This window comes from Pocillopora verrucosa, chromosome 8, assembly GCF_036669915.1.
Source record: "Pocillopora verrucosa isolate sample1 chromosome 8, ASM3666991v2, whole genome shotgun sequence".
NCBI classification, from domain to species: Eukaryota; Metazoa; Cnidaria; class Anthozoa; order Scleractinia; family Pocilloporidae; genus Pocillopora; species Pocillopora verrucosa.
The window spans coordinates 21,808,084-21,832,462 of NC_089319.1; the positions used below are offsets into that span (position 1 = coordinate 21,808,084).

General features: G+C 37.7%; 2 protein-coding genes and 1 pseudogene across 2 annotated transcripts; 1 reads left to right on the top strand and 2 right to left on the bottom strand.

Moving 5' to 3' along the window:
* Positions 1–4,710: 4,710 nt before the first annotated feature.
* LOC131788276 (uncharacterized) lies at positions 4,711–6,315 on the bottom strand (annotated as a pseudogene).
* A 6,592-nt stretch (positions 6,316–12,907) lies between these two features.
* LOC131788287 (uncharacterized) lies at positions 12,908–14,864 on the bottom strand. The gene has a single exon (XM_066171324.1). The coding sequence runs from the start codon at positions 14,669–14,671 to the stop codon at positions 13,067–13,069; it is 1,605 nt and encodes a 534-aa protein (XP_066027421.1). The 5' UTR covers positions 14,672–14,864; the 3' UTR covers positions 12,908–13,066.
* Positions 14,865–22,484: 7,620 nt separating this feature from the next.
* Positions 22,485–24,065, top strand: LOC131771868 (uncharacterized). Its single transcript, XM_059087736.2, has one exon. The coding sequence runs from the start codon at positions 22,485–22,487 to the stop codon at positions 24,063–24,065; it is 1,581 nt and encodes a 526-aa protein (XP_058943719.2).
* The last annotated feature ends 314 nt before the right edge of the window (positions 24,066–24,379 follow it).

Below are 24,379 nucleotides of genomic sequence, written 5' to 3' on the forward strand. Positions count from 1 at the left end.
ATTACCAGCCACTTTTTCCATTTTTTTAGTTTTTCTGGAGGACGAGGCAATATGGACACGTTTGATCACAATTCACTGGAACATTACATATAGCACCTTTAATTTTCCTCTGTTATTCTTTTGGCATGACAATTATGTTTTCAATGCGCTGGACTATTATTATTTGTCCTAGTTTTTGGAGATCTTCCAGCTCAGTTGGGATGTCGTCTACATATAAGTTGTTAACTGACATGGAAAACTGCTTTGATTGACTTTAGAGTGACAAGTCTTACAGATAAACTCTTTCCCATCAAATGACAACAGTGTATTAAAAATATCCTGAGAAGGGTGACTAGTTTTATTGAGTTTTAAGACAGATTTCTTATAAAGCGTTCTGTTTAGAACACATGTACCTTGAGGCTGCCCTCTTCCATACAAATCTCTAGCTTGAGAAACAAATATTTTGAACCCCATATTCAAAGATTACTACAATAGATTGCAACAACAATACACCTTTCTGTTAATATGAAATTGGTGTAGATATGAGCGACTCAAAGGCTCTTCGTAAAGAGGTTCAGCAGTTTCTTGGTGAATAGTAACAGAGTAGCTTTCACTGTATTCCAGTTGATAATCAGTATCAAACACATTTAATGCTGTGGATAATTCTGACTGCATTAAAAATACCTGTCTGGCTAATCGTGACAAACTTGATTTCCAATTTTGATTGACAAACTGATTTCCAATTTTCATTATTTGAAAGCTCATTCCAACACATTGCTGTCCTGCATTTTGTCCAAAAACTAACTCGTTACCTTGACAATATGGAGCTGCTATTGTTTTTTTAGGGTTAACATATATTAGAGGACCAGGATCTTTTTCTATGTCTGTACTTAATTTATAGTTGCAATAATTTGCTATATGATCCTCACTCTTGCAAGAAAACAATGTCAAATATCGGCTGGCACGATATTTTATCTTTCTTATACTTTGACGAATTCTTTCACGACAGTTTAAATTGAACGTCATCTTATTTACTAACTTTATAGCATTTACACAACAGTAAAATGTAGATGACATGGGTATACATGAAAGAATACGTGCATAGACAAGTTCTCTAACCTTTCTGCTCTTGTTCCTTAAAATTTTCAAACTTAGTATTGGTATTAAGCTTGGTTCACGATCACGTCTACATACACGATGAAATTTGCGTCCATGCTTCTTTCGATTGACATTAGACAGCTCAGTTGATAGAGCATGTTTCTTGATGAAAGGTTCACTCAAAAATGTTCGCTCGTAAAGAGATCCCTCATAAGGTTCGCAAAGTTGTTCGGAAAGTTATTTCAAGGATTTCCGTTCAGCGGTTGTAAAAATTTACACATCCAGGATATTCATATATCTGTTACTTGCGCCGGTGTATTTTGGCTCAGCTGTTATGTTTCGAGTATTGCAAGCCGACTTAGACATACATTTCACAATCCATGGCTACTCTTGGAATAATTCACAGCGTTGCAGAAGTACTAGAAAGAAGCATGATGTTTATCATTGATCACTTCTGCCACGTGCTTTGGAAAAGAAAATCAGCTCCTTGGGGAAGTTTTCGCACCCCTCGCCGCGAGAGACTAATGTCTGATACTTCCATTGTAGGTATGTTGTATGAGTCAATCGGCCTCATGTCTGCTAATGGCGTTTTCTTCTTGTATCAACTTATTTACGTGAAAAACGAATTCTTTGCAAATTTGCTTCAATTGTTTGCCATCCAAACATCGATTTTACTGTTGATTGAGTGGTTTTTTACTAGCATATCTCTTGCGATAGAAACTCATTATCAGAACGTGGCTGTCATAGCGGTTTGGCGGAAAAGATGGAAAAGACATGTACTTGTAGCAATTGTTAATGCAGTTCCCTTAGCATTGTGGTCCAGCGGGTGTATCATAGAAATTTTACACGGGCGGTTCAGTGAAACTAACCATCCTTGCAAAATGCCGTATTCTTGAGAGTGCGCCATAGTTGAGGAATGTGGACTAAATCAGAGTTCCTTCCGTCTTTGAGTTATATTTATCTGGATCTGATAGATAAGAGCTCAAACTGAGTGGAAAATGGACAGGTTCACGCAATTTATCTCGAGACATGACTTTGTTATTCTTTCAAAGAATTATACAAGTGTTTGTTAGAATAAAATGACTGAGGTACCACACACATAATGGTTAATCATAACTTCTATTGTATCGATTGACCCATTGCGACTTCAACACGGACAAAGTGTGTAATTCATTAAGAATTCCGGTTTTAATCGACACATGTGCAGTGAGGCGCTAGAATTACCTAGGGACGCTGGACACCACTAAGTATCCTAGCGACCGATTGCAGATTCATCAAAACAAGTTGACCGGCCTTATCGATCGCAAACCTGTTTTGATCGCATGAGCTAAACGCACGGTTGAATAAAAACGTGATGGCGCTTCCACAAACTGTGGGCTTCAAAGCTGAAGCAGTCGATGAAGAAAGAGTTTGGTGTGCGTGCACTGTTGAAGAAGTAGACGATGATTACGTGATCGTTTCCTTTGACGGCTGGAATGCGGAGTGGAATCGCCGCGTCTGTGATCCACGAGAGATCAGGGATCGAACATTGCCTGATCGGAAAAGAAAGCGAAGAAACCTTTCCCTTCAGTGAACAATGTCTTCGCTTTAAGAAAACCGACTTTTGCTTTTAAATATCACCCAAACTTATGTAAAAAAAGCTCAAATTACGGTTCGCTTCAATTTCAGGCGTGAATTTGCACAATCTTTCATGGGCGAAATCTTTATGACTTTCAAAGATCAAAACCTTTTTCTAAACTACATCTGCTTTATCTTTATCTTTATCCACTTAGCAAACACAGCTTTCCAAATTACAGTCAAAACAGCAGACGTAGTTCACTTCAAATTTCTCGATCTATCCAAGTTTCTCAGACCGCAGAAGTCGTCATGCAACAGCCATTAAAAAAGGTATGAACTGCACTCTCCAGGGGTATAGAGGCTTGATAACTCTCTATAAAGGCTAATAAAACACGCAAAGAGTTTTCAAATCACTCAGCCTATACTCGGGAGAAAAATGTTGTTCCGTTTACCAAGCATCGAGAACCGATCGAAATGTCATATCAATACTATCATCAGATGGTTATTACCAGGCTGGCTTGCAAATAGCGAAGAGCTAATCGCGCAAGCCAGACAGTTGACAAATAATTTTACACAGTTTTATACAATAAATATTCACATACAATTACGACATGTGCAGACATTAATCTTCGTGCTTACAAACATCTAGGTATTGGGATAATATGTAAAGAGGAAAACTACAGACTAAAGGTAATTACAGTTAGTAATTAATCTTTCATCTTATTAATTAGAGTATCTATGTCAACATAGGAGTTTTCAGTTTCTAGAATTTCGATTAATTTTATTCTAATGGATTTTTTAAAAGATCTAGAGTTCTTGGATGAGTTTTGGATGTGTATAATGAGATATAAGCCTGGAGTATCGTCAATACTTGAAATGAGAAGAGTAAATCAGTTCTTAGTTGCTTTAATTTTGCTGAGTGTAAAATTCCGTAGTTACAGAACGAGTGATTTCAAAGTAATTATTGATTTTGTGGACATGCAAACGTTTATATCGCCAATGTAATTCTCTGTTAATGTACAACAATCATTGCTTTCCCTACATTAACAAAGTAATAAGGAATATTACTATATATTAGAGTAACTATGAAAACTCTGATTTGTTGAGAGAATTCAGTCATTATACATAGGCGTGTGAAGTTGACATGATAACCCAATATCTGCAGCAGATATTGGGTTATCATGTGGAGTTCAAAGTCTGCCTAGTTTCCAAGCTCCTCGTCCGTGAAGTGCTCTCAAACTTTTGCAGACTCAGTGAGAAGTGTCTCCATTGGCAGATTGTTTCAAAAAATGTGTAATAAAACAATTACTTAATTACGTTTTCACATAATATTAAGGACGGGAAAATGTTTGGCTCTCGGTCATGATCTCGAGTCAAATATTCTCCCATCTGGCTCTTCCACTCAGACATTAAGTAAATTGAAAGATGAGACATTACAGTCAATAGCACAACCTCGTTTATTAACCATCACCCAACCCTTCAGGATGAAGTATGGGACTTTTCAGTTGCGCATCAGCAGTTGTACTTAAAGGGCAAAAGTTAACCAACACTGCATCTAATTAAGTTTGACGAATAGTTTAAAACTTCAGAACAGATTGGTTTAAGTCTACTTTTAAAACTCTAAAGCAGGGGTTTGGTTCACTGCGTTAAATTTTAGCATGAGTGCATAAGAAATTATGTTCAAATCTGAAGTTCAGTATATTAATTTTAAGAATCTCATGAGATTTAAAAATACTCAGGGATACCACACACCAAAACGTCTAAGTTATTTATTATCCAACTACGCTCTGCTACGTCTTTCTGCTCATTTCTTATAAGGCGGGAAAAGCAAAACGGCTAAAGAAGCGTAGTGCGCAATCGACTGGTTAAACAGGTTTTTTTTTAGAGCACAAAACAACCAACTGTCCAAATAACCGTACAATATCGCAGGAGAATTGTGCTCTATTCGTGCCTTATTTGTGCTCTACTTTGAGAAGTTAGATAGTAATAACCTGTAGGTGTAATATGTCAACAATCTCTGACACCAACACAAGTCAATTAACACAAGGCAGCCGGCATTTAGTTTTCAGAAGTTCTCTATGTAAAGGGCATTTTGCAAGGGTGACCTTTAGACTCATCAAAGCGCTTATGCACAACTTCTAAGAGATTTGCTGTTGTCCAAATAACCAAGGGAACCAGGTTAGTCATCGCAACCAAAATGTGTCTTTTCCATCTTTTGCGCCAAACAGCCATAACTGCTATATTCTGAAAGCGAGTCTCGATGGCCAAGGATACGCCGGTGAAAAACCATTCAACAGCCAGTGGAACTGAGGTATAAATTGCAAATTCCTGAAGCAGCTTTAAAAGTGGAATGTTTTGTAAGTAAGTGAATTGGTATACGTACAACAATCCGTTAACACACACAATAGCAGTTGATTCATACAACATGCTTATGATAACGATATCAGCCATTAGTCTCTCTCGGCGAGGTGTGCGAAAACTTCCCCAAGGAGCTGATTTTCTTTTCAAGATCACATGACAAACATGATCAATGAAGACCATGGCGCTTCGTTCTAGCACTTCTACCGCCCCGTGGATTATTCCAAGAATAGCGATAAATTTGAGGTTTTCAAGTCCAGCCTACATTACTCGAAACATGATTGCTGATCCAAAATACAATGGCACTAACAAGATGTACGAATATCCTGGATGAGTAATTTTCTTCAACCGTTGAGTGCAAAGTCGTAAAATTACCTTAAAGATAATTCCAAAGAGAGGTGAGAAGAGTGCAATAAGAAGTTTTCCATGTTCAGTTTGTTTGTTGTATATTGGGTAAATAAACGATGCTGCAAAGATGCCAAGAAAGAAAGTGAAGCAGTAGGGTGTCGTTAATTTTATAAATAGACTCGTTGTACTTGACAGGATCCGGAAGTGATTTGTTAGAAGATAAACTTGGCAACATATACTCATTAGGAATATAATGTTGAGAGGAATCTTCTGAAATACAGAAAGCTGGGAATGAGATATTCCAAAGACTTGAAGGACAACACGATACATTGCATCCACACAGAAAAGGACAAAAGCAACAAGAATGAGTTTTCTTTTCACGCCATTTAACTGATACGGTCGAAAAAGAAAAATCATTCCTACAAAGAACCACATGTAAAGAAAGGCAACACCTATCACGGCAGACAATGTTCTGATCCACTGTATTTTAACTGGGATTGTCTCATTCCGGTGAAATTGGCAGTTGAGTACTATTTCATAAGAGACGTAACAGATCATGACGTAAAAAAGGCCAAAGATGGCTGGAGTTAAAAGTGAAATTAATGCACCGATGTACATTGATTGACAAACTGTGCGAAGAATGGATGGTCTGAATCGCTTCCAAGCCATTTCGTTATCTTCATCTTGCTGTTCGTCTCCATCTTCGTCAGGCGAGCTCGCGTCAATGACCCGATACCTAACTCGAGAATTACCGACTGAGAAGAGATAATAATCGTCGTCCGACGGCGGTGAATATTCCTGATAAATAGGTTTATCAACGGGCTGACAATTCCACTCTCGACCCTCACTGCTTAAGCTATCGTTATATCCAAAGAACTCCACTTCAGGCTCATCGGGGTCGTAATGCTCTGTCACGCCTTGTGTGAAGCTGAATAAAACACGGGCAAAAACTTCCATCAGAAAACTGTTAGTCATTATCCACGTTAGAGAGTCTTCGAGTAAACACTTGAGATCTTCGATATCGAATGAACATGTTTCGAATAAGCCGCAGGTTTTTTAGTATCATGTTTTGGAAGTGAAAGTGCCAACAAAGCAGAAATAATACTTCGGCCATCTGAATGTTGGCGAAAGTATTGACTACTCCACTTGTTCACTGAAAATTTGGGAAAAAGAGATGTTGACTGTCAATATTATTAATGATATGTATTTCTATCGTTTGAATTTTAAATATATCCTTATAAAGAGGTAGTCAGAGTGAATACTTCAGCTCGTTGACATCTAATGAACAGGTTTCGAATAAGCTCCAGTTTTTTTAGTATGAAAGTTTAGTGAGAGCGCTAACAAAGCAAAAGCCGTACGTCTAGCCCTGTGAAGGGATCTGGTATAAAAACCTCATTTGCATTACACAGAAACAGGCCAAGTGTCGACTAGAAGAATCCACCACTGTACTGAACTGAGTGAAAATCAGAGATAAGAGATAAGATGACAACGATTAGTCAGTAATAAATACTGATTTTTTTTTCTAGAGATTGTGAGACGACAGAGTAGATCTGAAAGTAAATTACCGCACCTCATTGAACAAATAGAATATCAATCACTTTTACGCCAATTTTAGCCCACAAACTTTGTTCTGTAAAGCAAACATTGCATCAAAGACCTCTTATTTAACAACCAGTCTCGAAAAATACTGATCTCTTTAGCAAAGAGATAATTTTCGTGTATGACGGAACTTCACTTCCTCGTTGCACAATGCTTACGTATGCAAATCGTTATCCATTTGTCCACGATGATTGAAACGATTCGAAAGTATTTGCCAAATGAGCTCTTTACCCTTTTGTGTGAGTTGTTGGCGCAAACACCGTATCGAAAATAAGCTTTCGGTCAATAATTTGAAGAATATTAATAAAGAAACTTGTTTTATTTAACAAAAAATTCTCAGATAAACAAAATAGCAGACAGTAAGGAGAATTGTTGCTGGAATCTTGAGGACAGAGTGAAAAAGCTTCCATTACATTTCAGTGTAACAAGAAACGGAAGTTTCTAGATTTCACTGCTTCAGTGATGTTCAGTGAACATTTACGAAGTAATTGAAAATAACAACGATCGGCCAACTTAAACTGAGGCTTCCCAATGTCCATTTATTATTTCTAGGTAAGCTGCCATAAGTTTTTTTCAATGATGATCGCTCTCCCTAGTAATGTGTTGAGATAAAATATTTTATTTTTCCTGATTTCAGATGCATTGTGCATCAATATCCAATGCTAATTGAGCCAGTATAGCGAAAATTTTCAATCCAAAGGGCCTATGAAGACCCTAGTCATTTTTTTTAGTTTTGTTCAAAAAGTAACCACTTGATATGTCAAAATATCCTTTCATGTGCTTTCATAATGAAAGGAATTCGCTATCCTAATAAATAATTTCTGCGTTTGCTTATAGTTTTCTAATTTTCCACCGTAATTAAACAGTTCCATGCATTACGACTCTGATGAACCTGAAGTGGGCGTGTACTGCTCAAGATTATTGACACGTTGCAGTCACCGAAACCTGGCAACGAGGAGAACAAAATCGACCCACTCAGCTTGTGAAAGGCAAGCAGTCTTTTAGTCTTTTCTGAATCCAAGGTATATTTGCGACAGGCGACGAAAGAGAACTTTTAGACAACAAGCATGCGAGGTCCTGGGCATGATAAAAAAAGAGCTTGTAAGGACGCCATTGTTTTCCGTTTACACGGCGTTCGCTCATGCACACACCTTTCTTCTTAAAAAATGGCAAGTCCTAATACTTAATTCTGATATGCATATAGAAAGTGTATTCTTATATGCATGTAGATACAGGAATTGTAGAAAATTTATCATTCGAAACCTTTCAAGAAAGTGTATTTGGAGTGCGCTGTATGTAGATAAAATCGTGTACTACGGATGTGAGACATCAGAGATTAGCTGGATATGAATTTATACGTAGAGTAAGTTGATAGTATTTTCGAAACTTACGCGATCATCTTTAACCACTTATTTCAACACATCCTTTCAGATGCTTTCACGATGACAGGACTTCATTTGTTTGGTAATTGTTTTCTAATTTTCTACGGCAATTAAACAGTTCGATACCTTTATTCAACGAGCATTCAGTTCTTTTGTGTACCTGTTAAGTAGAAAAACCCTCAGGAAAAAACTCGAATCGAAAATGAGCTTTCGGTCATTTTCTTCTCTACGAGCTTCTGTTGACTCGAGAGAATGTCAGTTTTATTCATGAATACAGTTTGCTATGATCCGCAGAACTCGGAAGAGTTTAGTGACGTGATAGTTTCTTCTTCTGTTCTTCATACATGCGCTGTATAGAGAGGCTGGTAAGGGGGCACACTTTATCTAAAACGAATCGTCCACTTTAAATCTAGTTCCTGAGAATTCAGAGATGCAGAAACATCGAGATATGAACGGATATATGTTTTGGTCACTAGTTATTTTTCCAAGAGTTACTGCCATAGTTGTTAAACCTGCCTGTGTTCATTAAAACTCAGACTTAAAATACAGACCGCTATATTATTCAGTTATAGACAAAAATATTTAATTATTTGTTTCATGAGTTGGTTCGTGTCATAAGCTGTGCTTTCAAGCGAAGTGGCCTTAAGGGCTTTTGAGAATTGACCACGTGTTTAACAAAGTAAGCAAAATGATTCTCTTCCAGTGTATGCAAGCGTGCACCTTCACGTGGTCTAGAAAAGAAAATCAGCTCCCTGGGGAAGTTTTCACACTCCTCGCCGCGAGATACTAATGGCTGATACTTCCATCATAAGCATATTGTACGAGTCAATCGGCCTCGGCGTTTTCTTCTTTGCGTTTTCTAGCTTCTATTGTATCGATTAACCAATAGGTAACGTGAATCGATCAAAATGTTATATCAATACGATGTAAGCCTGGAGTATTGTTAATACCTAAACTGAGAACACTGCAAAAAATATTGTGTTCACCCGTTCGGAAAACAAGTTGCGACTATTTGAAAACGCGGCATTATTCACGCATTTTCTGACATTTTCCGAAAAAGAAAATCCAGAGTTTCCCGTTGTTGTCGAGTCAGCGAATCGGGTATTCGTTCCATTATCGTGCAGTTTTCCCTCGAAGTTAACTCTACGAAAACAACTGTTTTCCTGGTGTTCAGAGCGCGGTTAAAAGATGGGAAAACGGTTTGTATTTTGTTGTTTACTGTTGTTTTCCAGTATCAAAACATTGTTTTCACAGAAGTTTTACGTCGAATGCAATGCATTTTCTTCCATTTTCTAGGACAGTAAATGCGTAGAAAACGCGTGAAAACCACGTGTCGTCCAACGTTCACGGGCCGGTCAACATGATGAAATACGATGTTTTTTAGCGTTTGTGGCTATTTGCGTTGAGAAAACGCGTTGTTATTGGCGATTCACCACTCGGTTATTCCCACGCATTTTTTCGTATTTGCCGTTCGATTATCGTGCGGAAAATGTTATGTATTCCTATATTCATCGGTGTTTAACCCTGTTAACCATTAAGACGTCTATAAGCACAATTATTTTTCTAGCTCCTCATATTTTCCTTGGCTCTAGGCTCCCTTGCCTTTGAACGATTTCGAAGAGGTTCCATCAATCACTTATTCCCCCTCACCCCCCAAAAAAGTGGATGAATTTAATTTCAAACCGGCTTAGCACTGCATCAATAAAATATTTGAACTGACTAAGTTCTGTATTTGGGCAATTTCAAAATGGATGTAATAAAGTGGTAATTGAACCTCATATCGTGCAATTTTGGTCTGAAATCATACTTGTGATTTCAAATCGAACTGGCGCTACGTGCTCGTTCGATTTTGAAATCACGCGTATGATTTCAACCCGAATTGCACTCCACTCAGTTCAATTACCATAATTTACATGACGCAAGTAATAAAAGCTTTTACATTACATTTTTTTTCAAACCATTTTATTACCAATTAACCAAAGTAGTATTCGCCTAGTTACATCAGTTCTTAATTAAACAATTGTTACAAATATTCACAACACAGAAAACCTCGAATTCTAATATTTAACAAAAAGATGTATATGTTATTTGCCGGCTGGGAGGTTCGTGTGGTGGAAAACTGTGACCGAGGTCTTGAAAATGCAGCATTTTCAAGATCGAGGTCACAGTTTTTCACCATACGGATCGACCCTTGGCGGTAAATAATATATTTATTTATTTTTCTAACTTAACGAAATTCTTTCCGAAAGAACCCGGATGATTTAGGGTTGTAAATACGGCAAGATCTTCCATAAACAGAACAGTTTTTGAGCGAGTAGATGTTAGTTAAAATAGAGGTGATGCAAATTAAAGAGAGATACTTCACTGACACATTTTCATTTGCGTAATTATAAAGGTGATTTAAAAGGCTTCCAAACAAACTTTGAAACATTATCTTTACAAGTATCTGTCAACATCTGACACCTGTCAATTAGAGAGTGCGTAAGAAAAAAAAGCGCATGTACACTTTTGAAAAACAGTGAAACTAGTTTGGCAAGGACTGTCACGACAATGTTTTCTTCAAAAACACTGAGTTTCTAATCAAACGGGAAGTACTATTCACCCTCATCGACGATTAATTCATGTACGAAGATTTACCTCTGTTTTTTAAGGAAACGGCGAGGAAAGTAATTGTAAGTAAATTCAAATTTTTTGTTTTGAAGTTGTGAGAGTTTGCTCGTTTAATTTGTTTGCTACAATGGCGTGTGTAAATCTGGTCTTTCCTCCACAAAAACTAAATTCGAATGATACACTCAAACGAGAAACGAGAAGATTCAATGCGGCCTTTTTTCACTGATTAGTTCAACTTTAACCAAATACCTCATGTTTTAACTTTCTAGGTACTTTTTGTGAATGATTAAAATTAATTATTGACGGTTTTTAGGCCGCTTGTCACGTAATGACACTATTGCTAATACAAATTCATTTTGAAACCAATATTTTCTGTCAACCAAAGTGATTTGAAGGAGCGAAAAGACAGAATTAATGAGTTATTTATCGGCTTGAGGTTGTGATCAACGTCTTTGCTTAAAAATACTGCCCAGCCGGAAAAACGAGATATATTTATGAAAAATGTAAAGTAGGAATGGTAGGGAAAATAGGGATAAACTCGACGACTCACCAAAGCGTTACCGTGGCCCGTGGGCAGAGATAGGAAAATACTGACCGGGTAAAGAACCAATCAGATTGCAGGATTCGTTACCGTTCCCTCTGATAAAAAAAAAAAAAGTATCAGCAAAAAAAACTACTCTTACAACAATATCTACAGAATTGTATGTCTAATCCTTGGCAAACAAATACAATATGGTTCATTTCGGTCAATTTAATGAAACTACATAATGACAAGAACAAACCTTGCGGAAAAATGAGTTAAACATGATATTTGTTTACCACATGCGGTGGATCATATGTAAAAATCAGTTCTTAATTGCTTTAATTTTGTTGAGTGTTAAATTCTATAGTTACAGAACGAGTTTTTGCAAACTAATTGTTGATTTGTGGACGTTCAAACGTTTATATCGTCAATATAATTATCTGTCAATACACAACAACTATCGCTATTCTGACATTAATAAAGTAATAAGGAATATTGTTATACATTAGAGTAACTATGAAAACCCCGATTGGTTGAGAGAATTCAGTCATTATACATAGGCGTGTGAAGTTGACGGGATAACCCAGTATCTGCAGCAGATATTGGGTTACTAAGTTGAGTTCAAAGTCTTCCTAGTTTCCATGCCCCTCGTCCGTGAAATGTTCTCAAACTTTTGTAAACTCAGAGAGAAGTGTCTTTCTTGGCAGATTGTTTCCAAAAAAATGTATAATAAAACAATTACTTAAGTTTTCGCATAATATGATGGACAGGAAAATGTTTGGCTCTCGGTCATGATCTCGAGTCAAATATTCTCCTGTCTGGCTCTTCCACTCAGTCATTAAGTAAATTGGAAGATGAGACATTAAAGTCAATAGTGCATCCTTGTTTCTTAACCCTCACCCCACCCCTCAGGATGAAGTGCAGGACTTTTCAGTTATACACTAACAGTTGTACTTAAAGGGCAAAAGTTTACCAACACTACATCTAACTAAGTCTGGCGAATAGTCTAAAACTTAAGAAAAGATTGGTTCAAGTCTATTTTCCGTAATATTGAAGGTCACTATTAATGACAGCGAATCGTATTATAAAATTCTTTTCGATCCCAAAACTCTGAAGCAGGGGTTTGCTTCACTACGTTGCATTCTAGCATGAGTGCATAAGAAATTATATTCAAGTGTGAAGTTCAGTATATTGATTTTAAGAACCTCATGAGATTTAAGTCGAGCCCGTAGGGTGAGTCAAAATACAAACAACGAGTAAAATTACTCAGCGATACTACACACGTTCAATAAGTTATTTATTATCCAACTGCTTTCTGCTAAGTCTTTCTGTTCATCTCCTAAGAGGCGACAAAAGCGAAGCGGATAGAGAAGCGTAGCGCGCGCAATCGACTGGTTAAACAGGTTTTTTTTAGAGCACAAAATAATTAACTGTCCAAATAACCGTCCAATATCGCAGGATATTTGTGCTCTATTCGCGCGTTATTTGTACTCTACTTTTAGCAGTTGGATAATAATAACCGTGTAATATGTCAACAATCTCTGACACCACCACAAGTCAATTAACACAAGAAAGGCTGAAAGACAGCCGATATTTAGTTTTTAGAAGTTCTCTATGAAAAGGGCATTTTGCAATGGTGACCTTTAGACTCATCAAAGCGCCCATGCACAACTTCCAAGAGGTTTGCTGTCGTCCAAATAGCTAGTGGAACCAGGTAAGTTATCGCAACCAAAATGTGTCTTTTCCATCTTTTGCGCCAAACAGCCATAACCGCGATATTCTGAAAGCGAGTCTCGATTGCCAGGGATACGCCTGTGAAAAACCATTCAATAACCAGCGGAACTGAGGTACGTATAACAAATTCCTGAAGCAGCTTCAACAATGAAATGTTTTGTAAGTAAATGAATTGGTATACGTACAACAATCCGTTAACACACACAATACCAGTTGATTCAGACAACATGCTTATGATAACGATATCAGCCATTAGTCTCTCACGGCGAGGAGTGCGATAACTTCCCCAGGGAGCTGATTTTCTTTTCAAGATTACATGACAAATATGATCAATGAAGACCATGGCACTTCGTTCTACAACTTCTACCGCGCCGTGAATCATTCCGAGAAAAGCGATGAGTTTGAGGTTATCAAGTTCTGCCTGTATTACTCGAAACATGATCGCTGATCCAAAATACAACGTCACTAACACGATGTAGGAGTATCCCGGATGAGCAATTTTCTTCAAGCGTTGAGTGCAAAGTCGTGAGACTACCTTAAAGATAACTGCACAGAGAGGTGAGAAGAGTGCAATAAGGAGTTTTCCATGTTCAGTTTGTTTGTTGTACATTGGATAAATAAACGTTACTACAAAGATGGCAAGAAAGAAGGTGGAGCAGTAGGGTGTCGTCAATTTTATGAACAAAGTCGCTCTACTCGACAGGTTCCGGAAGTGATTTGTCAGAAGATAAACTTGCCAACATATGCTAATTAGAAATATAACGAAGAGAGGAATCCTTTGAGTCACAGAAAGCTTGGAATGAGATATTCCAAAGACTTGAAGGACAACACGATATACTGTATCCACACAGAACAGAACAAAAGCAACAAGAATAAGTTTTCTTTTCACTCCCTTTAACTGATACGGTCGAAAAAGAAAAACCATTCCTAAAAAGAACCACATGTAAAGAAAGGCAACACCCATCACCTCAGACAATGTTCTGATCCACTGTATTTTAACTGGGATTGTCTCCTTTGGTTGAAATTGGCACTTGCGTTCCGTTTCGTACGAGAGGTAAGCGATCGTGATGTAAAAAAGGCCGAGGATAACAGCTGATAGAAGTGAAATTAATGCGCCGATGTACATTGATTGACAAACTGTGCGAAGAACGGATGGTCTGAATCGCTTCCAAGCCATTTCATCATCTTCATTTTGCTGATCGTCTTCATCTTCATCCGGTGAGCTCGCGTCAATGAGCCGATATCTAACTCGAGAATTACCAACTGACATGAGATCATAATCGTCGTCTGAAGGCAGTGAATATTCCTGATAAATAAGTTTATCAACGGGCTGACAATTCCACTCTCGACCCTCACTGCTTAAGCTATCGTTATATCCAAAGGTCTCCATTTCAGGCTCATCAGGGTCGTAATGCTCTGTCACGCCGCGCGTGAAGCTGAATAAAACACGGGCAAAAACTTCAATCACCAAACTGTTGGTCATTGTCCGCGTTACAGAGTCTTCGAGTGCACACTTGAGGTCTTCGATACCGAATGAACATGTTTCGAGTAAGCTCCAGGTTTTTTTAGTATGATTTTTTGAAAGCAAAAGTGCTCACAAAGCAGAAACAATACTCCGGACATCTGCATGTTAGCGAAAGTATTGACTACTCCACTTGTCCAATGAAAGCTGAAGAGACAAGATGACAACGATTAGTCAGTGATAAATACTGATGTTACTCTGGAGATTATCAGATGTAATTTCACCAATGGACGTTGCACTCGGTATTATATCAGGCGGGACGTATTCCTTTGTTTGTCTGATATTAGGCGCATTGTTCTGAGTGTAGCTCTGAAAGTAAATACTACTCCTCATGATCACTGAGAATATCAATCACTTCTACGCCAATTTTAGCCTAAGAACTTTGTTCTTTAAGCCAAACATTTCACTAAAAACCTCTTATCTAAAAATCACTCTCTAAAAATACTGATTTTTTTCGGCAAAGAGTTATCAGGACATGCATGGCTACCATGGCTGTTTGGAAAGAAAATGGAAGAGACACACACTTGTGGCTATTGTCAATGCGGTGTCATTGGCACTGTGGTTGAATGCATATTTCATACTTCATAAACGTTTTTCATGTTCGCTTTGGTGATAATACCCAACCTTACATGATGCCTTTTGGGCCACAGCCTTTCAACTCAATCAACTGGTATTCAGCGGTAAACACGTTTATGTAGCCGAAATGTAAAGAAGTAACCCTTCTTGATACAGACACCACCATCAGAGCACAAATTAGTGCACCAGGTTCACCATAATATCGTAATGGAACGAAATTACTCTCCTTTGACTGCAACATTATGTATGTAGCTCACTTAATAATCTTTTCCTATGAAAGGAATAACTATAGCTGATTTTACATGTGAATCTTTTTGTACAAAATTATCCTTGTTCGGATATTTACATCAAATAATAATTTCCTTTCAAAGATGTAACAATATAATTTCCTCTAGAAGTTTCAAAGACCCAAAATAAGTTGTTTTGTTGGTTAGAGAATTTAGCCCGACATTGGCACGATTGACGTTATGGCAATGCTGATAGAATAGAATGTGCCGAACTGGCTAATATCATCATAGTATAACTTGCTTCCGTATGAGGTATATTTAAAAAGGCTTTAAGATCAAAAGCGGCAAGATCACGGAACTATGTGAGCATTAGAGTAAATTTGATCGATATAATTATTTGTCCTGACATACGTATTATATCTAAGAAGAATCTTGGATGGTCTGATTCAGCTCCCGCCGTGAGATAAATTAGCTTGCGAAGGATACAATAAATGCTCTATATTAACTTTCAGTTGTTGATATATCATACAGTTTCGAATGAATCTCAAAATTATGAGCATTTAAGTAAATATGATCGATATAATCATTTGGTCTGACGTACGTATAATATGTGAGAAGAATCTTGGATGGTCTGCTTCAGCCCCCACCGTGAGATGAATAAGCTCGCGAAGAATACAATAAATTCTCTTTTAGTATTAACTAATTTTTAGTTTCGAATGAAATCTGAAAATTTAAGGATATTGTCTAGGTTACGCAGGTCTGATTTTATTTTAATTTCAATCTATTGTATTTCTCCACCTACAAGCCGATTTTGGCTATAAGCCGAAACCCTAAAAGCTAGAGACCTTCCAACAGACTCGTATTGTCCAAAAGAAAAAGCAAAACCATCGGCTATAAGCCGAGAGCGACATTCTTGATTGTACCGGCCATTTGAGTGAGCGAACCTCACGGAAACATTGGGAAATGGCTCAATGAACACAAAAGCTAATGAATGAGAATAAACACAAAAGAAAACAAAGCGAATCAGTGAAGATGTAAATACTACTACGCGACTGCATTTTCTTTCAAATTATTCTCCCGACCTTTTTTTATTAGCGACATTCTGGCTTTCGTCTCAGCTTTTTCTGTATACCCAGCTTACATCAAACAAAACAACGAAGGTAAACTTCTGATCGCTACTTCCGCTCCGCTTGGTGGAGTTGTTCTGAAAGTAATATCAAGGATTTCCGTTCAGCGGTTAAGTTTATACATCCGGAATATTCGTGTGTGTTATTGGTGCCGGTGTATTTTGGTTCAGCTGTTATGTTTCGAGTATTGCAAGCCGACTTAGACAGCTTACAATCCATGGCTACTCTTGGAATAATTCACGGCGTTGCAGAAGTACTAGAAAGAAGCGTGATGGTTGTCATTTTGTTCCGTTTACCAAGCATCGAGAACCGATCGAATTGTTATATCAATACTATGTAAGCCTGGAGTATCGTTAATACTTGAAATGAGAAGAGCAAATCAGTTCTTAATTGCTTTAATTTTGCTGAGTGTAAAATTCTGTAGTTACAGAACGAGTGATTTCAAACTAATTACTGATTTTGTGGACGTTCAAACGTTTATGTCGCCAATGTAATTCTCTGTTAATATACAACTATCATTGCTTTTCTGACATTAACAAAGTAAAAAGGAATATTTTTATACAATAGAGTAACTATGAAAACTCTGATTTGTTGGAGAGAATTCAGTCAGTATACATAGGCGTATGAAGTTGAAATGATAACCCGGCATCTGCAACACATATTGGATTATCATGTTGAGTTCAAAGTCTGCTCTTAAACTTTTGCAAACTAAGTGAGTAGTGTCTCCTTTGGCAAATTGTTTCAAAAAACGTGTAATAAAACAATTAGTTAATTAAGTTTTCACATAATATTAAGGACGGGAAAATGTTTGGCTCTCGGTCATGATCTCGAGTCAGATATTCTCCCATCTGGCTCTACCACTCAGACATTAAGTAAATTGAAAGATGAGACATTACAGTCAATAGTGCAACCTCTTTTCTTAATTCTCACCCCACCCCTCAGGATGAAGTATGGGACTTTTCAGTTGCGTACCAGCAGTTGTACTAAAAGAGCAAAAGTTTACCAACACTGCATCTAATTAAGTTTGGCGAATAGTTTAAAACTTTAGAACAGATTGGTTTACGTCTATTTTTAGAACTCTGAAGCAGGGGTTTGGTTCACTGCATTGAATTCTAGCATGAGTACATGAGAAATTATATTCAAGTGTGAAGTTCAGTCCATTAAAAATACTCAACGATACTACACACTAAAACTTTTAATAAGTTATTTATTATCCAAGTACTTTCTGCTAGGTCTTTCTGCTCATTTCCTATAAGGCAGGAAAAGCAAAACGGATAGCGCGCAATCGACTGGTTAAACAGGTTTTTTTACGGCACAAAACAACAAATTGTCCAAATAACCGTACAATATCGCGGGATATTTGTGCTCTAATCGCGCGAAATATGACCGCTGATCCAAAATACAACGGCGCCAATAAGATGTACGAGTATCCCGGATGAACAATTTTCTTCAGGCCTTGAGTGCAAATTCGTGAGGCTACCTTAAAGATAACTCCAAAGAGAGGTGAGAAGAGTGCAATAAGGAGTTTTCCACGCTCAGTTTGTTTGTTGTACATTGGATAAATAAGCGTTGCTACAAAGATGGCAAGAGAGGAAGTGAAGCAGTAGGGTGTCGTCAATTTTATAAATAAAGTCCCTCTCCTCGACAGGTTCCGGAAGTGATTTGTTAGAAGATAAACTTGCCAACATATGCTAATTAGAAATATAACATAGAGAGGAATCCTCTGAGTCACAGAAAGCTTGGAATGAGATATTCCAATACAAGACAAAAGCAACGAGAATGAGTTTTCTTTTCACGCCCTTTAACTGATACGGCCGAAAAAGAAAAAGAAAAAGCATTCCTACAAAGAACCACATGTAAAGAAAAGCAACACTTATTAAGTCAGACAGTGTTCTGATCCACCGTATTGTAACTGGGATCGTCTCCTTTGGGTGAAGTTGGCAGTTGCTTATCGTTTCGTTGGAGACGTAACAGATCATGATGTACAAAAGGCCAATGATGGCAGGTGTTAAAAGTGAAATTAATGCGCCGATGTACATTGATTGACAAACTGTGCGAAGAACGGATGGTCTGAATCGCTTCCAAGTCATTTCGTCATTTTCATCTTGCTGTTCGTCTTCATCTTCCACTGGTAAGCTCGCATCAATGACCCGATATCTAGCTCGAGAATTCCTTATTGACAAGAGATCATAATCGTCGTCCGATGGCATTGAATATTCCTGATAAATAGGTTTATCAACGGGCTGACAATTCCACTCTCGACCCTCACTGCTTAAGCTATCGTTATATCCAAAGATCTCCACTTCAGGCTCATCAGGGTCGTAATGCTCTGTCACACCGGCAGAACTATTGTAAATACAGTACCACCTAGAGACAAAAATCATTGATTTACTGTGAGCATGAACATTTGGGAGAAGTTATGGTGGTAAATAACCCTTCTTTTGCTAGGATGCATAGGGTCTGATGATTGTAATATATATCTTTTAGCTTTCAAACTTTCAACTTTGTATTAATTGTAGCTGTTTACCATATCTATTCTCTGTACCTTAAGCCCTCAAAAGTTGAAGCAGGCAAGTCAATAACCTGACTTCCTTTGTTTGGAATTGTGTGATTATATAATTTTGCTGTGTAAGTTACCATACTGTAACATGTAATATTATTATTTAGATTGCATTAAATACACCAGCTCAGGCTTTCATTAATGCATGGTGTTTCTTATCAATGGTCCTACCCAGACTGAACATCGGAAATAAGGAATTGGTCACAAGATATATGAGTTTAAAAGGGTGGGAATCTGGAAAAACAAGGATCCTCCTTTAATTAGGACTGAAATTAATGGGGGCCCTCTTATTTTAATTCATGTTTTTGATTTGACCTGCCTCCTTTCCTGTAATGTTTAGGGCACACAGATGAAGAGAACATTTTTTTGTATTTTGATGAATGAAAGTTAAATTACCAGTAATTGGTATCCACATAATCACAAAGCAAGAATGTAAAGCTTTAGCTTAATAGGTTAAAAAATTAAAATGAGAGAGTTTTGCAGACCATGTCTGACTGTTTATCCTGGCTCTGGATGTTTATTCAAATAACATAGTCACCATCAGTCTCATTCACTCTCACTTTCCACCGAGCTTGTGGAAAGATGATAACATCATTATTTCTTTAAATAAAGAAAGGAAAACCTGCCCTCTTATCACAGATAGTTCTGTTGGGCATTATCAGTACAAACCTGGTCTAATTTTTACGTGAAAGTGATTGTTCCAGGTACTGGCTAACCTTAAAAATTAGTTGTGAAAATTTCTTGAACCTGTCGTTGTACGTCTTGAATGTTTGACTCAGTTTTACCTCACTAACCTAAACTGAATAAATAGAAAAATGAAATTTATTTGTTCTCCTTTTGAGGAGTGCATCAAAATTTCAAAGTCATCACAGGCTTAAATTATAGGTTTACAGGAAATCTGCATGTGCATGTGTTTTCAACATATGAAACTGGGATTATGACTACTTCAAAAGACTTTACTACATGCCGTATAGGTACAGGCAGGTGTTGTAAAAAAAGTTTGCTCAGCTTTTTCATTAGTACACTTTTCTTTTTCTATGAATTTTGTCTATCTAGCCTGTGCTGAATTCTAATTTTTCAACCAAATTTTTACATTTTTTTAATATTAGATCTCCTAGTATCAGTTAATATTCTTGTAATTAAAATAATTTCATCAAATCTTGCAGATGTATGACACATTATATTTCCTCTAATCCTCCTAACATTTTACCATGTGAAGGGACTGGTATTGACCATAAAAGTATAGTCAAATTAAAGTATCTTTTTTAAAACTAGTTTATCAGAATAAGAATGAGTTCAAGTATGGCTTTCACGATGATAGTTTCCGGGTTTGTAAAAAAGTCATTGCCTGCTAAAATCCTCAGTTCCTTTGCCCTGACAGCCCAGCCTCATCAAAACATTGCCAACAGGAGTGATTAGCAAATTATTGATACGGACAAGAGGGCCTATTCCCACATACATCCTACTCAATCCTGTTAGCTTACTATGGTCATGGCATTTCAAACATGGTGTTTATGCCACAAGTTTTCCATTTCCCTGACTAATTATTTTGTGATAGTGTTTATATGTTGAGGGAAATGGTTGAGTTGAAATATAATACAAAAACTTGCCAGTAGATAGTCAGATGAAAACTTTTTACATATCAATAAAATGTATTGTTGCGTTTCATGTTAAAATGTTGCAACAACTCCAACTCCCAGTAAATTCAATTATTTGCAAACATGAGAAATAGAGAATAATACATGGGCGCGCGTAGATATGGAATTTCTCTTGGAGTGTTTAACTCGATAGCTCTCGAGTGAGCGCAGCGAACTAGTGAGATGTCGAGTTGAACACGAGAAGAGAAATTCCATATCTACAAGCAACCATGTATTATTTTGTTTATCATATAAACACAATAGCCCTTTACTGGGAAGAAAAGCCGACTTCATTAATGAATGAAAATAAAATTAAAATAAAAATTTTCTACGTTAAACAGGAGGTTGAAACGTTGGGGAAAAACAGTGGGGTAAGCAGTCATACCTGGCAACTTCAAGAGAAGATATAGGAGAAGCCCATACGATTCTGGCGTATTGTTTTACTGACTTACTGTGTTCACTGCACCTATACACCTCAATCCACCAGTAATGTCTTGACGCAAAGTGTTTTACTGTCATTTCTTTCAATTTTGGCTCATTTTCCCAAACCGAAATTATAAGTCACGCTCAATAAAATATAATTTGAACCGATGCTGACATCATGCACTTCATCTGAAGACGAAAATACTTCCTGTCTTCGAACATTTGGTCACAACATCAAGAACAGCGACAAAGGTCGTAAGCTGTCTAGAGATACCGCTGACTAGCATGTGTGTAGTTGTGAGAACATCGTCCCCAGGTTCCAGACTTCGTCAATTCTTCCCCACCTCCCCACCCCCCGAACTGGTCTTTCAATCCATTGAAGAAATTCTTCTACAGCCAGTGCTGAAGAGTTTTATCACAGTTTTTATTCAGTGTAACGAAGGGCTGGAAAATAAACTAACAAGAGCTCCGCTTTTAGGCTTGGCTAAATCTATATATTAACCGAAAGCCTATTTCCGACAGGATGTTTCTGCTAAGGAAGTTTGTTATCCATGCAAAGGAGTCACGGTCATTTGATATCATCTGGCTTTCGAGCCTATTTGGCAAAAACTTTCTAACCGTTTTCAATGGTAGACAAATGGGAATCTGTTTTAAGTGAAGTTCCGTGATGATGAAAGAATTCGACAGATATTTTACGGGACTGATTCTACGCAACGTATCTTGAAGTCATTGAAGAAGTGTTTGCCTTAAGGACAACCTTCTCAGCTTAAAATTGACGTAGAACTGATTTCTAGGTGCTTCATTTGTTCAATAAGGTGTAGTATTTCCACTTTCAGAGCTACATTCAGTGATGGATATTAAAGAACAATGTGCTAAACCTCAGAGAAAACAATATATTACGTCACGCCTGATATAAGAAAGAGTACAGGGACTATAACTGAAATAAAGTCTGACTACCTCTTTATAAGCATTTGTTTAAATTCAAACGATAGAAATATATAAATAAATGACATTAATCGTCAACATTTTTTTTCTTCAATATTTAGTAAACAAGTGGAAAAGTCAATACTTTCGCTACCCTGCAGATGGTCGGAGTATTGTTTCTCCTTTGTTAGCATTTCCGCTTTCTAAACATTATAATTAAAACCCTGGAGCTTATTAAAAATATGTTCATTCGGTATTGAAGATCTCGAGTGTTCACTCAAAGACTCTCTAACGCGGATAATGGCTAACAGTTTGCTGATTGAAGTTTTTTCCCGTGTTTTATTCAGCTTCACACGCGGCGTGACGGAGCATTACGACCCTGATGAGCCTGAAGTGGAGACGTTTGGATATAACGAAAGCTTAAGCAGTGAGGGTCGCGAGTGGAATTGTCAGCCCGTTGATAAACCTATTTACCAGGAATATTCACCGCCATCGGACGACAATTATGATCTCTTGTCAGTCGATAATTCTCGAGTTAGATATCGGGTTATTGACGCGAGCTCACCAGATGAAGATGGAGACGAACAGCAAAATGAAGATGATGAAATGGCTTGGAAGCGATTCAGACCATCCGTTCTTCGCACAGTTTGTCAATCAATGTACATCGGCGCATTGATTTCACTTCTAGCCGCTGTTATCCTCGGCCTTTTTTATATCATGATCTCTTACGTCTCGTCCGAACCGGTGCAGAACTGGCAATTTCACCCGAAGGAGACAATCCCAGTTAAAATACAGTGGATCGGTATTTTGCGTAGGGTAATAGGTGTTGCCTTTCTTTATATGTGGTTCTCTGCAGGAATGCTTTTTCTTTTTCGACCGTATCAGTTAAAGGGCGTGAAGAGAAAACTCATTCTTGTTGCTTTTGTCTTTTCCTGTGTGGATACAGTGTATCGTGTTGGAATATCTCATTACAAGTTTTCTGTAATTCCTCTCTATGTTATATTTCTAATCAGCATATGCTGCCAAATTTTTCTTCTAACAAATCACTTCGGGAACTTGTCGAGTAGAGCGACTTTATTTATTAAATTGACAACACCCTACTGCTTCACTCTCTTTTTTGCCATCTTTGTAAAAGTGTTTATTTATCCAGTTTACAACAAACAAAATGAACGTGGAAAACTCCTTGTTGCACTCTTCTCACCTCTCTTTGTAGTTGTCTTTAAGGTAATCTTACGACTTTGCGCTCAACGCTTGAAGAAAATTGTTCATCCGGGCTACTCGTACACCTTGCTAGTGCCGTTGTATTTTGGATCAGCGATGATGTTTCGAGTAACGCAGGCAGAAATTCCTAACCTCACATTCATCGCTGTTCTTGGAATAATCCACGGCGCGGTAGAAGTTCTAGAGCGAAGCACCGTGGTCTTTGTTGATCATATTTGCCATGTAATCTTGAAAAGAAAATTAGCTCCTTGGGGAAGTTTACGCACTCCTCGCCGTGAGAGACTAATGGCTGACATTGCCATTTTAAGCATGTTATGTGAATCAACTGCTATTGTGTCTGTTAACGGCGTCTCGTATCTGTATCAGTTCACCTACTTACAAAAAATTCCATTTTTAAAGCTTCTTCAGGAATTTGTTATTCATACCGCTGTTGCGTTGATGATTCAATGGTTTTTCACTGGCGTATCCTTGGCCATCGAGACTCGCTTTCAGAATATCGCAGTTATGGCTGTTTGGCGCAAAAGATGGAAAAGACACATTTTTGTTGCAATGGCCAATCTGTTTATAATGGCTCTCTCGAAGACAGCAACTTTCTTGGAAGTAGTGCATGGGCGCTTTGATGAGGGTAAAGGTCATCCGTACGAAATGCCTTTCACATAGAGAACCTCTAAAAACTAAATGCCGGCAGTCTTTCGGCCTTCCCTGGGTTGATGGGCGTGTATTGATCAAGATTTTTGACATGTTGCATTTACCGAAATGTGGCAACCAGGAAAACAAAATCCACCCGCTCAGCCTGTGGAAGGCAAGCAGTCTTTCAGTCTTTTCTAAATCCGAGGTCTATTTGCGACAGGCAACGACAGAAAACTTTTAGACAGTAAGCAAACTCTTATGGGTGAGCCTTCGAGGTCCTTGGCACGATAAAAAAAGAGCTTGTAAGGACGCCATTGTTTTCCGTTTAAACGGCGTTCGCTCAT